Source organism: Rhinoraja longicauda, chromosome 28 (genome assembly GCF_053455715.1).
Source record: "Rhinoraja longicauda isolate Sanriku21f chromosome 28, sRhiLon1.1, whole genome shotgun sequence".
NCBI classification, from domain to species: domain Eukaryota; kingdom Metazoa; phylum Chordata; class Chondrichthyes; order Rajiformes; family Arhynchobatidae; genus Rhinoraja; species Rhinoraja longicauda.
Genome location: NC_135980.1, coordinates 30304574 through 30321632, shown reverse-complemented (window position 1 = coordinate 30321632; position 17059 = coordinate 30304574). Strand labels below are relative to the sequence as shown.

General features: G+C 48.7%; 2 protein-coding genes across 2 annotated transcripts in view; one reads left to right on the top strand and one right to left on the bottom strand.

Moving 5' to 3' along the window:
- Positions 1-42: 42 nt before the first annotated feature.
- On the bottom strand, positions 43-4706 carry LOC144607088 (uncharacterized). Its single transcript, XM_078423679.1, has 2 exons — positions 4672-4706; positions 43-1468 (listed from the first exon to the last, which is right to left on the bottom strand). Exons 1-2 carry the CDS (start codon positions 4680-4682, stop codon positions 865-867), a joined length of 615 nt encoding a protein of 204 aa, XP_078279805.1. The 5' UTR covers positions 4683-4706; the 3' UTR covers positions 43-864.
- A 2773-nt stretch (positions 4707-7479) lies between these two features.
- Positions 7480-17059, top strand: part of ccdc124 (coiled-coil domain containing 124) — a 46529-nt gene continuing 36949 nt past the window's right edge. Inside the window, exon 1 of the mRNA XM_078423786.1 lies at positions 7480-7596. The gene's annotated coding sequence lies outside the window, so the exon portion shown is untranslated. The remainder of the gene's footprint in view (positions 7597-17059) is intronic.

The window sequence follows — 17059 nt, the reverse complement described above, 5'->3', positions numbered from 1 at the left end:
GCACCACATTAACATCAGCTTTTGATTTGATAAAATGCCAAGCTTCAAATATTAGGCAAAATCTTTATTGTGATTTTCAGCTAAGGTTATCAACTTTCAGGAGATTTGCTTACGAAAATACAATACTTTAAACCAAAAACTGAATGTCAGGCAGAATTCTAAACCCATATTAATCTCAAATTATCCCCTTACAGTACAAACAATCAACCACAGGATCTAGTGACCCAGGATATAAAGAAATACCAACAACAAATCAATGTCATTAAGGCTCTAGAACAATATTCGAGAGGTGTAGGAAGGTAACTGCAGATACAGATTTACACCAAAGACATGGGGAATTAATCCACCACATTGCCCAATTCCTGTGTACACTTGTCCGGGACACCTTCAGTTGTGGCCACTGCTGTGGAATTTTCCATAATGGTTTATAAACAGCTTTGCACTTGAGTCATCTTAGTTCCGGCAATTAAGATGGAGCAGAAACAATGAACTGAAGATGCTGATTTACACCAAAGTCAGACACAAAGTGTGTAGGAAGGAACTACAGATTCTGGCTTAGACCGAAGATGGACACAAAGTGCTGGAGTAACTCAGCGGGTCAGGCAGCATCTCAGGAGAAAAGGGATGGATGACATTTTGGGTTGGAACCCTTCTTCAGACTGTTGGAGTAACTCGAAGTTAAACACAAAAAGCCGGAGTAACTCGGCAGGTAAGGCAGCATCTCTGGAGAACATGGTTAAGCGACAGACTCTGGAGCAAAAAGGATGGGCGACGTTTCGGGTGGGGAAACCTTCTTCAGGCTGCGGCTCTGGGTCATGAGAACCCCGCCCCGGTCCTGTGATGTCCCTGGTGCCGTCGCCAGCCTCACCAATCCTCCAGCATCTTGTTGGAATCTTCGGGCAGGCTGCTGAGCTGCAGCAGGTTGGGGAAGCTGAAGCTGGGCTGGTTGATCTTCTCCAGGAAGGAGGTGAGAAGGCGTTTGTTGAGGTGGTCGGTCTGTGTGAGCTCCATCCTCTCCTCTCCTTCTGAGTCAGACCCATCCCTGCCCTCCTCAGCCTCCTGCTGCCCTGACTGCTGCTGCCCTGACTGCTGCTGCCCTGACTGCTGCTGCCCTGACTGCTGCTGCCCTGACTGCTGCTGCTGCTGCTGCTGCTGCTGCTGCTGCTGTTGTTGTTGCTGTTGTTGCTGTTGTTGCTGTTGCTGCTGTTGCTGCTCCCCCTCCCTCTGGCCCAGGCCCAGGCCCAGGCCCAGGCTGCTCTGCAGGGCCACATTCTCCATCTCTTTGTGCCTCTTGGTGTCATTGCTGCAGGGAGGCCTGTTGCCACCTTCCTGGCCACCAACTTTGCTGATGTCTTCCTCCATTTTCCTCTGTCCGCGGGGCTGCTGCCAATAAAGTTTGTTGATGCGGGCGCCATGTTTGTGCGGGGCAAAAGGCGGCGGTTGGTTGTCGATAAAGTTCTTGTTGAGACTGCGGGGCGGAAGTAACACGAACAAGAGTCAAGAGTATTTCATTGTCCAATGTCCCAGACAGAACAATGAAAATCTTACTTGCAGCAGCACAACACAATATGTAAACATAGTACTCTGTAAAGAATATAATAAACGAGAAAAAAAAGTAAAAACATATAAGAAAAAAAAGAAAAAATATGTAAAACACACACACACACACACACATATATATATATAGTATAAGAAAATAACTGCAGATGCTAGTACAAATCGAAGGTATTTATTCACAAAATGCTGGAGTAACTCAGCAAGTCAGGCAGCATCTCGGGAGAGAAGGAATACCAACACTCTCCTCCGCCTAGCAGAGCTGGTTCTATAGGCCGCTGCAGGACCTATACATCAGGAGGTGCAGATCCAGAGCCAGCAACATTATGGGGGACCCCTCCCACCCCAGCAACGGACTGTTCCAGCTGCTACGGTCAGGGAAATGCCTCCGCTGTCACGCTGTGAAAACAGAGAGGATGAGACGAAGTTTCTTCCCACAGGCCATCAGGACTGTTAACTCTCATATCAGCAGGGACTAATTTAATTTACTGTATTCATTTATTTTTGTGTTAAAAATTTTTTTCTATTCTGTTTTGTAGTTTAGCACAATCCGCAGGCGTTGCCACTTTGATTTCACTGTACATCTTGTACATGTGCGTGACAAATAAAGTTGACTTATCTTGACTTGACTTGATATATATATATAGAAGATAGACACAAAATGCCGGCGTAACTCAGCAGGTCAGACAGCATCTCTGCAGAAAAAGAATAGGTGGCATTTTGGGGTCGAGACCCTTCTTCAGACTGATATCCAGCTTTTTGTGTCTACCTTCGATTTAAACCAGCATCTGCAATTACTCCCTATATCAGTTTAGTTTATTGTCACGTGTACCGAGGTACGGTGAAAAGCTTTTGTTGCGTGCTATCCAGTCAGCAGTAAGACAATACATGATTACAAACAAGCCATTTAGAGTGTACAGATACATGATAAAGGAAAAACGTTTAGTGCAAGGTAAAGCCAGCAAATTCCGATCAAGGATAGTACGAGGGTCACCAATTTGGGTAGATAGTAATTCAGCACCGCTTGATGGTTGTGGTTAGAGATATATATATATATATATATATATAGGAAGGAACTGCAGATGCTGGTTTAAATTGAAGGTAGATTTGAGGTGTATATGATTGTATTTTGTTTGTTTTCTTTCCTTCTAAACCTATTAACCACATATCTCTGTATATATGGGGTTCACTCTGACCTCATCTTATTTAGATGTATGCGTTATTTAATATTTGCAATCCTCAAATATTTGCAATACTCAAATGTTTGCAGTCCTCAGTTCCACTTCAGAGTTTTGGATATTTGATGACGATTTTCTTCAAAAACAATGCACCTTTCCAAACTTGAAGTAAAGAATATTGCTTCATGTTGGTGACTAAACGTTCACAAGTCACCCTTCACAAACATGACCTGATAACCTGGTCCCACAGAGATATGGCGACCAAGCCTGTTATTCTATCCTTGCCACTGATGGTTTTGCAATCAGTCTTTCCCTTCCCAATTTCTCTGGGTGGAAATGTCAGACTAGAAGTTGAGAGAAACAAAGTTCAAAGGAGATATGCAGGGCATGTTTTTTCACTCAGAGGGTGGTGGGTGTCTGGAATGCGCTGCCAGAGGTGGTGGTGGAGAGAGATACGTTAGTGCCATTTGATAGACTTTTAGATAGGCACATGGATGTGCAGAGAATGGAGGGATATAGATCACGTGCAGGTAGAGGTGATTAGTTTATCTTGGTATCGTGTTTGGCACTGACATTGTAAGCCGAAGGACCTGTTTCTGTGCTCTACTTTTCTGTAGAAACAAGGAATTGCAGATGCTGGTTTACACAAAAGTACATAAATTGCGGGAGTAACTCAGCGAGTCTGGCAGCATCTCTGGAGAACATGGATGGGTGATGTTTCGGGTCAGGACCCTTCTTCAGATCCTTTCCTATGTCCAATGCAGTTAGGGTTAACATTTCTGGGCTAAATTTTGATGAAAGATCTTCGAAATGTTTGCCCTGCTTCTCTTTTCGTGGACATTCCCCAACCAGATAGCGTTTGCAGCATTTTATAAATCAGCATCCTGAGATGCTGGAAGCTTCAGATTTTCAGCACATAATTTTGAACTGCAGCTCTTTCGATCACATTTCCCCTCATAAATGTGGTCGCATTTACTCCAAAGACGTACAGGTATGTAGGTTAATTGGCTGGGTAAATGTTTTAAAAAAATTGTCCCTAGTGGGTGTAGGATAGTGTTAGTGTACGGGGATCGCTGGGCGGCACGGACTTGGTGGGCCGAAAAGGCCTGTTTCCGGCTGTATATATATGATATGATGATTTCATCTCGACCCTTCCCACCCTTTCATGCATCCTCTTTGTCACTCTTCCAGCACTTTGCTTCAGGTTTATTATTGTCCATATTTCAGCGAAAAGCTATGTTTTGCATGCCATCCAATCAAAATCAGATAACCCTATACAAAAATACAATTAAGCCAAAATCAAGTACAGTAGGTGGGGTGAAGGGGAAGATAAAGAGCGCAGAATATAGTTCCTTGCTCAGGGTTCTGCAGTCTCCAATATCTCCTCCCTAGCCTTCCCTCACAAACATGGCCGCCAGACCATCTCTCCCCCCACAGCCTCTCTACAGTTCCCCACACAAACATGGCCGCCAGACCGTCTCTCCCCCCACAGCCTCTCTACAGTTCCCCACACAAACATGGCCGCCCAGACCATCTCTCTCCCCATAGCCTCTCTGCAGTTCCCCTCACAAACATGGCCGCCCAGCCCACTTTCCCGTTACCTCACATTTCCCCTCACAAACATGGCCGCCACACCATCTCTCTCTCCCCACAGCCTCTCTGCAGTTCCCCTCACAAACATGGCCGCCAGACCATCTCTCTCAATGCCTCTCTACAGTTCGCCTCACAAACATGGCCGCCATCCCAGCCTGCCCACCCCCCCACAGCCTCTCTACAACTCCCCTCACAAACATGGCCGCCATGCCCATACTCCACCCCCCCCCATAGCTACCTCATAAACATGGCCGCCGGACCATCTCTCCCCATTGCCTCTCGACAGCTCCCCTCACAAACATGGCCGCCATCCCAGGTCCCCCCCCCTAGTTACCTCACACTTTACCTCACAAACATGGCCGCCAGACCACCTTCCCCCAGGGCCTCTCTCCAGTTCCCCTCACAAACATATAGTATAAGAAAATAACTGCAGATGCTGGTACAAAATCGAAGGTATTTATTCACAAAGTGCTGGAGTAACTCAGCAGGTCAGGCAGCATCTCGGGAGAGAAGGAATGGGTGACGTTTCGGGTCGAGGCCCTTCTTAATAGACAATATTTAATTGTATTTATGTATCTATTTGTTTTTGCATTTATTGCATATATGTTTGTACGCACCGTCAGGATTGGCTATTTTTTAATTTCGTTGTACTCGTTGCAATGACAATAAATGAATATTATTATTATTATTATTATAATAGACAATAGGTGCAGGAGGAGGCCATTCAGCCCTTCGAGCCAGCACCGCCATTCAATGCGATCATGGCTGATCACTCTCAATCAGTACCCCGTTCCTGCCTTCTCCCCATACCCCCTCACTCCGCTATCCTTAAGAGCTCTATCCAGCTCTCTCTTGAAAGCATCCAACGAACTGGCCTCCACTGCCTTCTGAGGCAGAGAATTCCACACCTTCACCACCCTCTGACTGAAAAAGTTCTTCCTCATCTCCGTTCTAAATGGCCTACCCCTTATTCTCAAACTGTGGCCCCTTGTTCTGGACTCCCCCAACATTGGGAACATGTTTCCTGCCTCTAACGTGTCCAATCCCCTAATTATCTTATATGTTTCAATAAGATCCCCCCTCATCCTTCTAAATTCCAGTGTATACAAGCCCAATCGCTCCAGCCTTTCAACATACGACAGTCCCGCCATTCCGGGAATTAACCTAGTGAACCTACGCTGCACGCCATGAAGAAGGTCTCGAAGAAGAAGGGTCTCGGTCTGAAGAAGGGTCTCGACCCGAAACGTCACCCATTCCTTCTCTCCCGAGATGCTGCCTGACCTGCTGAGTTACTCCAGCATTTTGTGAATAAATCGATTTGTACCAGCATCTGCAGTTATTTTCTAATACATCTCTCCCCCGGGCCTCTCTGCAGTTCCCCTCACAAACATGGCCGCCAGACCATCTCTCTCCCGGGCCTCTCTGCAGTTCCCCTCACAAACATGGCCGCCAGACCATCTCTCCCCCAGGGCCTCTCTGCAGTTCCCGTCACAAACATGGCCGCCAGACCATCTCTCCCCCGGGCCTCTCTGCAGTTCCCCTCACAAACATGGCCGCCAGACCATCTCTCTCCCGGGCCTCTCTGCAGTTCCCCTCACAAACATGGCCGCCAGACCATCTCTCTCCCGGGCCTCTCTGCAGTTCCCCTCACAAACATGGCCGCCAGACCACCTCTCTCCCGGGCCTCTCTGCTGTTCCCCTCACAAACATGGCCGCCAGACCATCTCTCTCCCGGGCCTCTCTGCAGTTCCCCTCACAAACATGGCCGCCAGACCATCTCTCTCCCGGGCCTCTCTGCAGTTCCCCTCACAAACATGGCCGCCAGACCATCTCTCTCCCGGGCCTCTCTGCAGTTCCCCTCACAAACATGGCCGCCAGACCATCTCTCCCCCAGGGCCTCTCTGCAGTTCCCGTCACAAACATGGCCGCCAGACCATCTCTCCCCCGGGCCTCTCTGCAGTTCCCCTCACAAACATGGCCGCCAGACCATCTCTCTCCCGGGCCTCTCTGCAGTTCCCCTCACAAACATGGCCGCCAGACCATCTCTCTCCCGGGCCTCTCTGCAGTTCCCCTCACAAACATGGCCGCCAGACCATCTCTCCCCCAGGGCCTCTCTGCAGTTCCCGTCACAAACATGGCCGCCAGACCATCTCTCCCCCGGGCCTCTCTGCAGTTCCCCTCACAAACATGGCCGCCAGACCATCTCTCTCCCGGGCCTCTCTGCAGTTCCCCTCACAAACATGGCCGCCAGACCATCTCTCTCCCGGGCCTCTCTGCAGTTCCCCTCACAAACATGGCCGCCAGACCACCTCTCTCCCGGGCCTCTCTGCTGTTCCCCTCACAAACATGGCCGCCAGACCATCTCTCTCCCGGGCCTCTCTGCAGTTCCCCTCACAAACATGGCCGCCAGACCATCTCTCTCCCGGGCCTCTCTGCAGTTCCCCTCACAAACATGGCCGCCAGACCATCTCTCTCCCGGGCCTCTCTGCAGTTCCCGTCACAAACATGGCCGCCAGACCATCTCTCTCCCGGGCCTCTCTGCAGTTCCCCTCACAAACATGGCCGCCAGACCATCTCTCTCCCGGGCCTCTCTGCAGTTCCCCTCACAAACATGGCCGCCAGACCATCTCTCCCCCAGGGCCTCTCTGCAGTTCCCCTCACAAACATGGCCGCCAGACCATCTCTCTCCCGGGCCTCTCTGCAGTTCCCCTCACAAACATGGCCGCCAGACCATCTCTCTCCCGGGCCTCTCTGCAGTTCCCCTCACAAACATGGCCGCCAGACCATCTCTCCCCCAGGGCCTCTCTGCAGTTCCCCTCACAAACATGGCCGCCAGACCATCTCTCTCCCGGGCCTCTCTGCAGTTCCCCTCACAAACATGGCCGCCAGACCAGCTTCTCCCTTAATTACCTCACACTTTCCCTCACAAACATGGCCGCCAGACCATCTCTCTCTCTCTCTCCCCCCCCCTTATTTCTTCAGGAACACCCCCCTTCGCACACATGATGATCCTCCGTCTTTCTTTCGCAAAGGTGGTTATAAATATATATATAACACTCAGGCCGATGGAAAAAATACTTTTCTGGAATGAGGCGTGATGTGTGTGTGTTGCGCGGGTGGAACAGGCAGTAGCAGGCGGGGCGGGGCGGGGCGGGGTGTCGCCATCAGTAGGCGCCAGGCAGTGTGAGAGGAGAGGAGGAAGGAAGGAAGGAGGGAGAAAAGGAGAGGGAGAGACGGCTGCTGGGGTTGCGAGGTTCAGCTGTCGGAGCCGGTGAGTGAAATGTCCTTTTTGTACAAAATCCTCATTGAAAGGCGAGGAATCAGCGCGGGGAGTCAACAGTGCTTTAGGTTATTATATTGTCTCCTTCCCTTGACTGGGCCAAGCAAGTTTCCAGTGTGGCTGGGGTTGTATATAACCAAGCAAGTTTCCATTGTGGCTGGGGTTGTATATAACCAAGCAAGTTTCCATTGTGGCTGGGGTTGTATATAACCAAGCAAGTTTCCAGTGTGGTTGGGGTTGTCCTGGTGGTGGGGAGAGAGTGTATATAGAAACACAGGAGAAGAAGGAAAACCAAATGGGTTTCCAGTGTGTGGCTGGGGTTATTATATTTCCTCCTTCTCTTGACTGGGCCAAGCAAGTTTCCATTGTGGCTGGGGTTGTATATAACCAAGCAAGTTTCCATTGTGGCTGGGTTGTATATAACCAAGCAAGTTTCCAGTGTGGCTGGGGTTGTATATAACCAAGCAAGTTTCCAGTGTGGCTGGGGTTGTATATAACCAAGCAAGTTTCCATTGTGGCTGGGTTGTATATAACCAAGCAAGTTTCCAGTGTGGCTGGGGTTGTATATAACCAAGCAAGTTTCCATTGTGGCTGGGTTGTATATAACCAAGCAAGTTTCCAGTGTGGCTGGGATTGTATATAACCAAGCAAGTTTCTATTGTGGCTGGGGTTGTATATAACCAAGCAAGTTTCACCCTGGAACATGGCAACGACAACAGCCTGACCGCAGGAGAAGACGGCAGGGGAAGAGAAAAGACATTCTGGCCTTCCATCACAGTGAGGAGGGGACTGGAGGACTGTGATGGATGTTTCTTTTTGGGGGGTTTTGTGTTGGTTGGGGTTGTGTAATTTGCTTATTTTATTGCTCTTATTGTTGGACTGTGGGTGACGAAATTTCGTCCAAAAAACTTGTTTTTTGGATGACAAATAAAGATATCTTGAATCTTGAATCAAGTTTCCAGTGTGGCTGGGGTTGTATATAACCAAGCAAGTTTCCAGTGTGGCTGGGTTGTATATAACCAAGCAAGTTTCCATTGTGGCTGGGTTGTATATAACCAAGCAAGTTTCCAGTGTGGCTGGGGTTGTATATAACCAAGCAAGTTTCCATTGTGGCTGGGGTTGTATGTAACCAAGCAAGTTTCCAGTGTGGCTGGGGTTGTATATAACCAAGCAAGTTTCCATTGTGGCTGGGGTTGTATATAACCAAGCAAGTTTCCAGTGTGGCTGGGGTTGTATATAACCAAGCAAGTTTCCAGTGTGGTTGGGGTTGTATATAACCAAGCAAGTTTCCAGTGTGGCTGGGGTTGTATATAACCAAGCAAGTTTCCATTGTGGCTGGGTTGTATATAACCAAGCAAGTTTCCATTGTGGCTGGGGTTGTATATAACCAAGCAAGTTTCCATTGTGGCTGGGTTGTATATAACCAAGCAAGTTTCCATTGTGGCTGGGTTGTATATAACCAAGCAAGTTTCCAGTGTGGCTGGGGTTGTATATAACCAAGCAAGTTTCCATTGTGGCTGGGTTGTATATAACCAAGCAAGTTTCCAGTGTGGCTGGGTTTGTATATAACCAAGCAAGTTTCCAGTGTGGCTGGGGTTGTATATGACCAAGCAAGTTTCCAGTGTGGCTGGGGTTGTATATAACCAAGCAAGTTTCCATTGTGGCTGGGGTTGTATATAACCAAGCAAGTTTCCAGTGTGGTTGGGGTTGTCCTGGTGGTGGGGAGAGAGTGTATATAGAAACACAGGAGAAGAAGGAAAACCAAATGGGTTTCCAGTGTGTGGCTGGGGTTATTATATTTCCTCCTTCTCTTGACTGGGCCAAGCAAGTTTCCAGTGTGGCTGGGGTTATATATAACCAAGCACGTTTCCAGTGTGTGACTGGGGTTGTCCTGGTGGTGGGGAGAGAGTGTGTATTAAACATATAGCCAGGAGAAGAAGGAAAAACAAATGGGTGCCATTCGGCCTAGGCTGAGATACAAGATACAAGAGATGTATCTTGAAAATAACTGCAGATGTATCAGGAAAATAACTGCAGATGCTGGTACAAATCGAAGGTATTTATTTCACAAAATGTTGGAGTAACTCAGCAGGTCAGGCAGCATCTCAGGAGAGAAGGAATGGGTCACAAAATGCTGGGGTAACTCAGCAGGTCAGGCAGCATCAAGATACAAGAGAGGTGATTTTATTGAATGGGAGAGGATTCTGACAGCAGAGAGACTGGCTTGAGTTGAGGGAATTGATCTCAGGATAAGGGAAGAGATGTGGTCATCTTCTTATCTTGATTAGTAAAGGCATCAAAGGTTAACATAGAAACATGGAAAAGAGGTGCAGGAGGAGGCCGTTAGTCCCTTTCAGCCAGCACCGCCATTCAACATGATCATGGCTGATCATCCTGAATCAGTACCCTGATCCTGCTTTCTCCCCATATCCCCTGACTGCCTTTTAGCCCTAAGAGCTACACCGATCAGCCAAAACATTATGACCACTGACAGGCGAGGTGAATAACATTGATTATCTTGTTACAATGGCACCTGTCAAGGGGTGGGATATATTAGACAGCAAGTGAACAGTCAGTTCTTGAAGTTGATGTGTTGGATATAGGAGAAATGGGCAGGAGTAAAGACCTGAGTGACTTTGACAAGGGCTAAATTGTTATGGCCAGATGACTGGGTCAGAGCATCTCTGAAACGGCAAGGCTTGTGGGGTGCTCCCGGTCAGCAGTGGTGAGTACCTGCCGACAGTGGTCCGAGGAGGGACAAACCACAAACCGGCGACAGACAGGGTGTTGGGCGCCCAAGGCTCATCGATGTGCGAGGGCAACGAAGGCTATCCCGTCTGGTCCGAACCGACAGAAGGTCTACTGTGGCACAAGTCACAGAATATTTTAACGATGGTCATGGGAGGATTGTGTCACAATACACAGTGCATCACACCCTGCTGCGAATGGGGCTGCACCATTAGGCAGGTGGGCATAATGTTTTGGCTCATCAGGTCACAATGTTTTGGCTCATCAGGTCACAATGTTTTGGCTAATCGGTGTACACCTGGCTTTCAAACTCTGGCCACACACAAGTCAAGTCAATTTTATTTGTCACACACATACACGATGTGCAGTGAAATGAAAGTGGCAATGCCTGCGGGTTGTGCACAAAAACAATTACAGTTACAGCATATAAATAAAGTTAATAAGTTACTATTAGTGTCGACAAAAATTTAGTCTCTGGGGTTATAAAAGTTGACAGTCCTGATGGCCTGTGGGAAGAAGCTCCGTCTCATCCTCTCCGTTTTCACAGCGTGACAGTGGAGGCGTTTGCCTGATCGTAGCATCTGGAACAGTCTGTTACTGGGGTGGCAGGGGTCCCTCATGATCTTACTTGCTCTGGATCTGCACCTCCTGATGTATAGGTCCTGCAGGGGGGCGAGTGTAGTTCCCATGGTACGTTCTGCCGAACGCACTACTCTCTGCAGGGCCATCCTGTCCTGGGCAGAGCTGTTCCCAAACCAGACTGTAATGTTGCCGGACAGGATGCTCTCTACAGCCCCAGAGTAGAAGCAATGAAGGATCTTCAGAGACACTCTGAATTTCCTCAGTTGTCTAAGGTGGTAAAGGCGCTGCTTAGCCTTACCCACCAGTGCGGCAATGTGCGTTGCCCACGTCAGACCCTCTGCGATGCGGACTCCCAAGTATTTAAAACTGCTCACCCTATCCATAATCGACCCATTTATCTCCAGTGGCGTGTACGTCCTTGGATGTTTAGCCCTTCTGAAGTCCACAATCAGCTCCTTTGTTTTAGTGACATTCAAGAGGAGGCTATTGTCCTGACACCAGAGTGCCAGATCAGCCACCTCCTCCCGGTAGGCCTTCTCATCGTTGTTGGAGATCCGGCCCACCACCACAGTGTCATCAGCAAACTTGATGATGGAGTTTGAGCTGAACCTGGCCCCACAGTCATGTGTGTACAGGGAGTACAGTAGGGGGCTAAGGACGCAGCCCTGGGGGGATCCTATGTTCAGGGTGAGGGAGCTAGATGTGTGTTCCCCCATCCTGACCACTTGGGGCCTGGCAGTGAGAAAGTCCAGGACCCAGGCACACAGAGGGGTGCTAAGCCCCAGTTCCAGCAGCTTCTCAACCAGTCTGCTGGGGACTATTGTGTTGAATGCTGAACTAAAGTCAATGAACAGCATCCTCACATAGCCCCCCTGGCTGTCCAGATGAGAGAGAGCGGTGTGTAGAACCTGGGAGACCGCATCATCCGTGGACCTGAGGGGGGATCTTATAGAAACATATAAAATTCTTAAGGTGTTGGAGAGGCTAGATGCGGGAAGATTGTTCCCGATGTTGGGGGAGTCCAGAACCAGGGGTCACAGCTTAAGGATAAGGGGGAAGTCGTTTAGGACCGAGATGAGAAAACATTTCTTCACACAGAGAGTGGTGAGTCTGTGGAATTCTCTGCCACAGAAGGTAGTTGAGGCCAGTTCATTGGTTATATTTAAGAGGGAGTTAGATGTGGCCCTTTTTGCTAAAGGGATCAGGGGGTATGGAGAGAAGGCAGGTACAGGCTACTGAGCTGAATGATCAGCCATGATCATATTGAATGGCGGTGCAGGCTCGAAGGGCCGAATGGCCTACTCCTGCACCTATTTTCTATGTTTCTATGACCTGTTCGGACGGTATGCGAACTGTAGTGGGTCCATGTTGCGAGGAAGGAGGGCGCAGATGTGCTTCTTGACTAGCCTCTCAAAGCATTTCATGACAACCGAGGTGAGGGCCACCGGTCGGTAGTCATTTAAGCACGCTGGAGAGGCATTCTTTGGCACCGGTACAATGATGGATCTTTTGAAGCATGCAGGGACCACGGACTTTGTCAAGGAGAGGTTGAATATTGTGGTGAGCACTGGAGCAAGCTGAGTAGCACAAGACTTTAGTACTCGCCCAGATATACCATCTGGGCCTCCAGCTTTCCTCGTGTTCACACGCGTCAGAGCCCACCACACCTCATGCTCGGACACCGAGAATGTGTGCACATCCCCGGCGGTGGATCCCCCTCCAGCCTCGCTAGCCAGCGCCCCTTCGGTGCTGTTTTTAGACGGTGGTGTTACCCGTCTCAAACCGTGCATAAAAAGAGTTCAGGTCATCAGCTAAGGAGGAGCCGGCACTTCCGGTTGAGGGGGTGCTGGACCTGTAGCTAGTTATAGTCCGTAGCCCCTGCCAAAGGTGCCAGGTGTCCTGCTGCTCCATCTGTGACTCCATCTTGTCCCGGTACCTCCTTTTTGCATCCTTCACTGCCCTTCGCAGTCGGTAGGACTCTCCCTTGTAGTCGTCCATGTTGCCGGATGCCAGGCCGGAGTTGTAAGCAGCGGTGCGAGCATTCAAGGCCATGCGAATAGACCTGTCCACCCAGGGTTTTTGGTTAGGGAAGATACTGACCCTTACCGTGGGGATGATGGTATCGGCTATTGTGGCAATGAAGTCCGTAACCGCTTCCGTAAACTCATTTACGTCTCTGGAACTTGCTTGGAACATGTTCCAGTCGACTTCGCTCAGTGCATCCTGCAGCATGGCCTCTGAATGGTCAGCCCACCGCTTTACGTCCCTCGTTGTAGGGATCACTGAGACATGGCTACAAGAGGACCAGGGCTGGGAACTGAATATTCAGGGGTACACAACGTATAGAAAAGACAGACAGGTGGGCAGAGGGGGTGGGGTTGCTCTGATGGTAAGGAATGATATTCATTCCCTTGCAAGGGGTGACATAGAATCAGGAGATGTTGAATCAGTATGGATAGAAATGAGAAATTGTAAGGGTAAAAAGACCCTAATGGGAGTTATCTATAGGCCCCCAAACAGTAGCCTCGACTTGGGGTGCAAGTTAAATCAGGAGATAAAATTGGCGTGTCAAAAATGTAATGCTACGGTGGTTATGGGAGATTTCAACATGCAGGTAGACTGGGAAAATCAGGTTGGAAATGGACCCCAGGAAAGAGAGTTTGTAGAGTGCCTTCGAGATGGATTCTTAGAACAGCTTGTACTGGAGCCTACCAGGGAGAAGGCAATTCTGGATTTAGTGTTGTGTAATGATCCTGATCTGATAAGGGGACTAGAGGTAAAAGAGCCATTAGGAGGCAGTGATCACAACATGATAAGTTTTACTCTGCAAATGGAAAGGCAGAAGGGAAAATCGGAAGTGTCGGTATTACAGTATAGCAAAGGGGATTACAGAGGCATGAGGCGGGAGCTGGCCAAAATTGATTGGAAGGAGGCCCTAGCAGGGAAGACGGTAGAACAGCAATGGCAGGTATTCCTGGGAATAATGCAGAGGTTGCAGGATCAATTTATTCCAAAGAGGTGGAAAGACTCTAAGGGGAGTAAGAGACACCTGTGGCTGACGAGGGAAGTCAGGGACAGCATAAAAATTAAGGAGAGGAAGTATAACATAGCAAAGAAGAGTGGGAAGACAGAGGATTGGGACTCTTTTAAAGAGCAACAAAAGTTAACTAAAAAGGCAATACGAGGAGAAAAGATGAGGTACGAGGGTAAACTAGCCAATAATATAAAGGAGGATAGCAAAAGTTTTTTTAGGTACGTGAAGAGGAAAAAAATAGTCAAGGCAAATGTGGGTCCCTTGAAGACAGAAGCAGGGGAATTTATTATGGGGAACAAAGAAATGGCAGACGAGTTAAACCGTTACTTTGGATCTGTCTTCACTGAGGAAGATACACACAATCTCCCAAATGTTCTAGGGGCTGGAGAACCTAGGGTGATGGAGGAACTGAAGGAAATCCACATTAGGCAGGAAATGGTTTTGGGTAGACTGATGGGACTGAAGGCTGATAAATCCCCAGGGCCTGATGGTCTGCATCCCAGAGTACTTAAGGAGGTGGCTCTAGAAATAGTGGAAGCATTGGAGATCATTTTTCAATGTTCTATAGATTCAGGATCAGTTCCTGTGGATTGGAGGATAGCAAATGTTATCCCACTTTTTAAGAAAGGAGGGAGAGAGAAAACGGGTAATTATAGACCAGTTAGTCTGACATCAGTGGTGGGGAAAATGCTGGAGTCAATTATAAAAGACGAAATTGCTGAGCATTTGGATAGCAGTAACGGGATCGTTCCGAGTCAGCATGGATTTACGAAGGGGAAATCATGCTTGACAAATCTACTGGAATTTTTTGAGGATGTAACTAGGAAAATTGACAAGGGAGAGTCAGTGGATGTGGTGTACCTCGACTTTCAGAAAGCCTTCGACAAGGTCCCACATAGGAGATTAGTGGGCAAAATTAGGGCACATGGTATTGGGGGTAGGGTACTGACATGGATAGAAAATTGGTTAACAGACAGAAAGCAAAGAGTGGGGATAAATGGGTCCCTTTCGGAATGGCAGGCAGTGACCAGTGGGGTACCGCAAGGTTCGGTGCTGGGACCCCAGCTATTTACGATATACATTAATGACTTAGACGGAGGGATTAAAAGTACCATTAGCAAATTTGCAGATGATACTAAGTTGGGGGGTAGTGTGAATTGTGAGGAAGATGCAATAAGGCTGCAGGGTGACCTGGACAGGTTGTGTGAGTGGGCGGATACATGGCAGATGCAGTTTAATGTAGATAAGTGTGAGGTTATTCACTTTGGAAGTAAGAATAGAAAGGCAGATTATTATCTGAATGGTGTCAAGTTAGGAGGAGGGGGAGTTCAACGAGATCTGGGTGTCCTAGTGCATCAGTCAATGAAAGGAAGCATGCAGGTTCAGCAGGCAGTGAAGAAAGCCAATGGAATGTTGGCCTTCGTAACAAGAGGAGTTGAGTATAGGAGCAAAGAGGTCCTTCTACAGTTGTACCGGGCCCTGGTGAGACCGCACCTGGAGTACTGTGTGCAGTTTTGGTCTCCAAATTTGAGGAAGGATATTCTTGCTATGGAGGGCGTGCAGCGTAGGTTCACTAGATTAATTCCCGGAATGGCGGGACTGTCGTATGTTGAAAGGCTGGAGCGATTGGGCTTGTATACACTGGAATTTAGAAGGATGAGGGGGGATCTTATTGAAACATATAAGATAATTAGGGGATTGGACACATTAGAGGCAGATAACATGTTCCCAATGTTGGGGGAGTCCAGAACAAGGGGCCACAGTTTGAGAATAAGGGGTAGGCCATTTAGAACGGAGATGAGGAAGAACTTTTTCAGTCAGAGGGTGGTGAAGGTGTGGAATTCTCTGCCTCAGAAGGCAGTGGAGGCCAGTTCGTTGGATGCTTTCAAGAGAGAGCTGGATAGAGCTCTTAAGGATAGCGGAGTGAGGGGGTATGGGGAGAAGGCAGGAACGGGGTACTGATTGATAGTGATCAGCCATGATCGCATTGAATGGCGGTGCTGGCTCGAAGGGCTGAATGGCCTACTCCTGCACCTATTGTCTATTGTCTATTGTCACTGTCGCTTCCCGTACTATCCGTTGTTTGTACTCCGGCAGCAGGAAAATGGCAGCGTGGCAGATTTTCCAAAAGGAGGGAGAGAAACAGCCTTGTAGCCTTTCCTGAACGGCGTGTAGCAGTGGTCCAAAGTTCTTTCCCCCCTGGTGACACACGTGATGTGTTGGTAGAAGTTGGGCATGACCTTTTTGAGATTTCCCCTATTGAAGTCTCCAGCCACCAGCACAGACGCATCAGGGTTCTTGTTTTGTTGTTGACACATGATGTCAACACAATTAGTGATGACCGCACAATTAGTCATGGCAGTTTCTACCGCCCTCCCAAACCACACCCATCATTCCTTTCTGACTTCTCTGACTTTCTGACCCAGCTCTGTTCTCTCTCCCCCTCAATCCTCCACCTCGGTGATTTCAACATCCACAGATGCTGCCTGACCCGCTGAGTTACTCCAGCACTCTGTGAAACGTCACCGATCCATGTTCTCCAGAGATGCTGCTTGACCCGCTGAGTTACTCCAGCACTCTGTATCCATCTTGTGAGACCATACTGGCCAGGTTCTATTCATGGGTATTCTACCGTGGCCAGAGAGTCACCAGCAACGGCTTCTCACCAGCGTGCTGCCCTTGGCAACGTGGTGATAATGTCAGTTTACACAAGTCAGTTTGCACAAGTAAGTGGGCAACATCGGCCCCTCCTCCGCCACCCCACCACCACGTCTCCAGTGCCATCCCTCCAAGTTGTCATAAGTGGTCGGAGTAGAATTAGACCATTCGGCCCATCAAGTCTATGCCATTCAATCATGGCTGATCTATCTCTCCCTCCCAACCCCATTCTCCTGCCTTCTCCCCATAACCTCTGATACCTGTGCTAATCCAAGAATTTGTCTATCTCTGCCTTAAAAATATCCACTGACTTGGCCTCCACAGCCTTCTGTGGCAAAGATGCATTCAAGAGAGAGCTGGATAGAGCTCTTGAGGATAGTGGAGTCGGGGGGTATGGGGAGAAGGCAGGAACGGGGTACTGATTGAGAATGA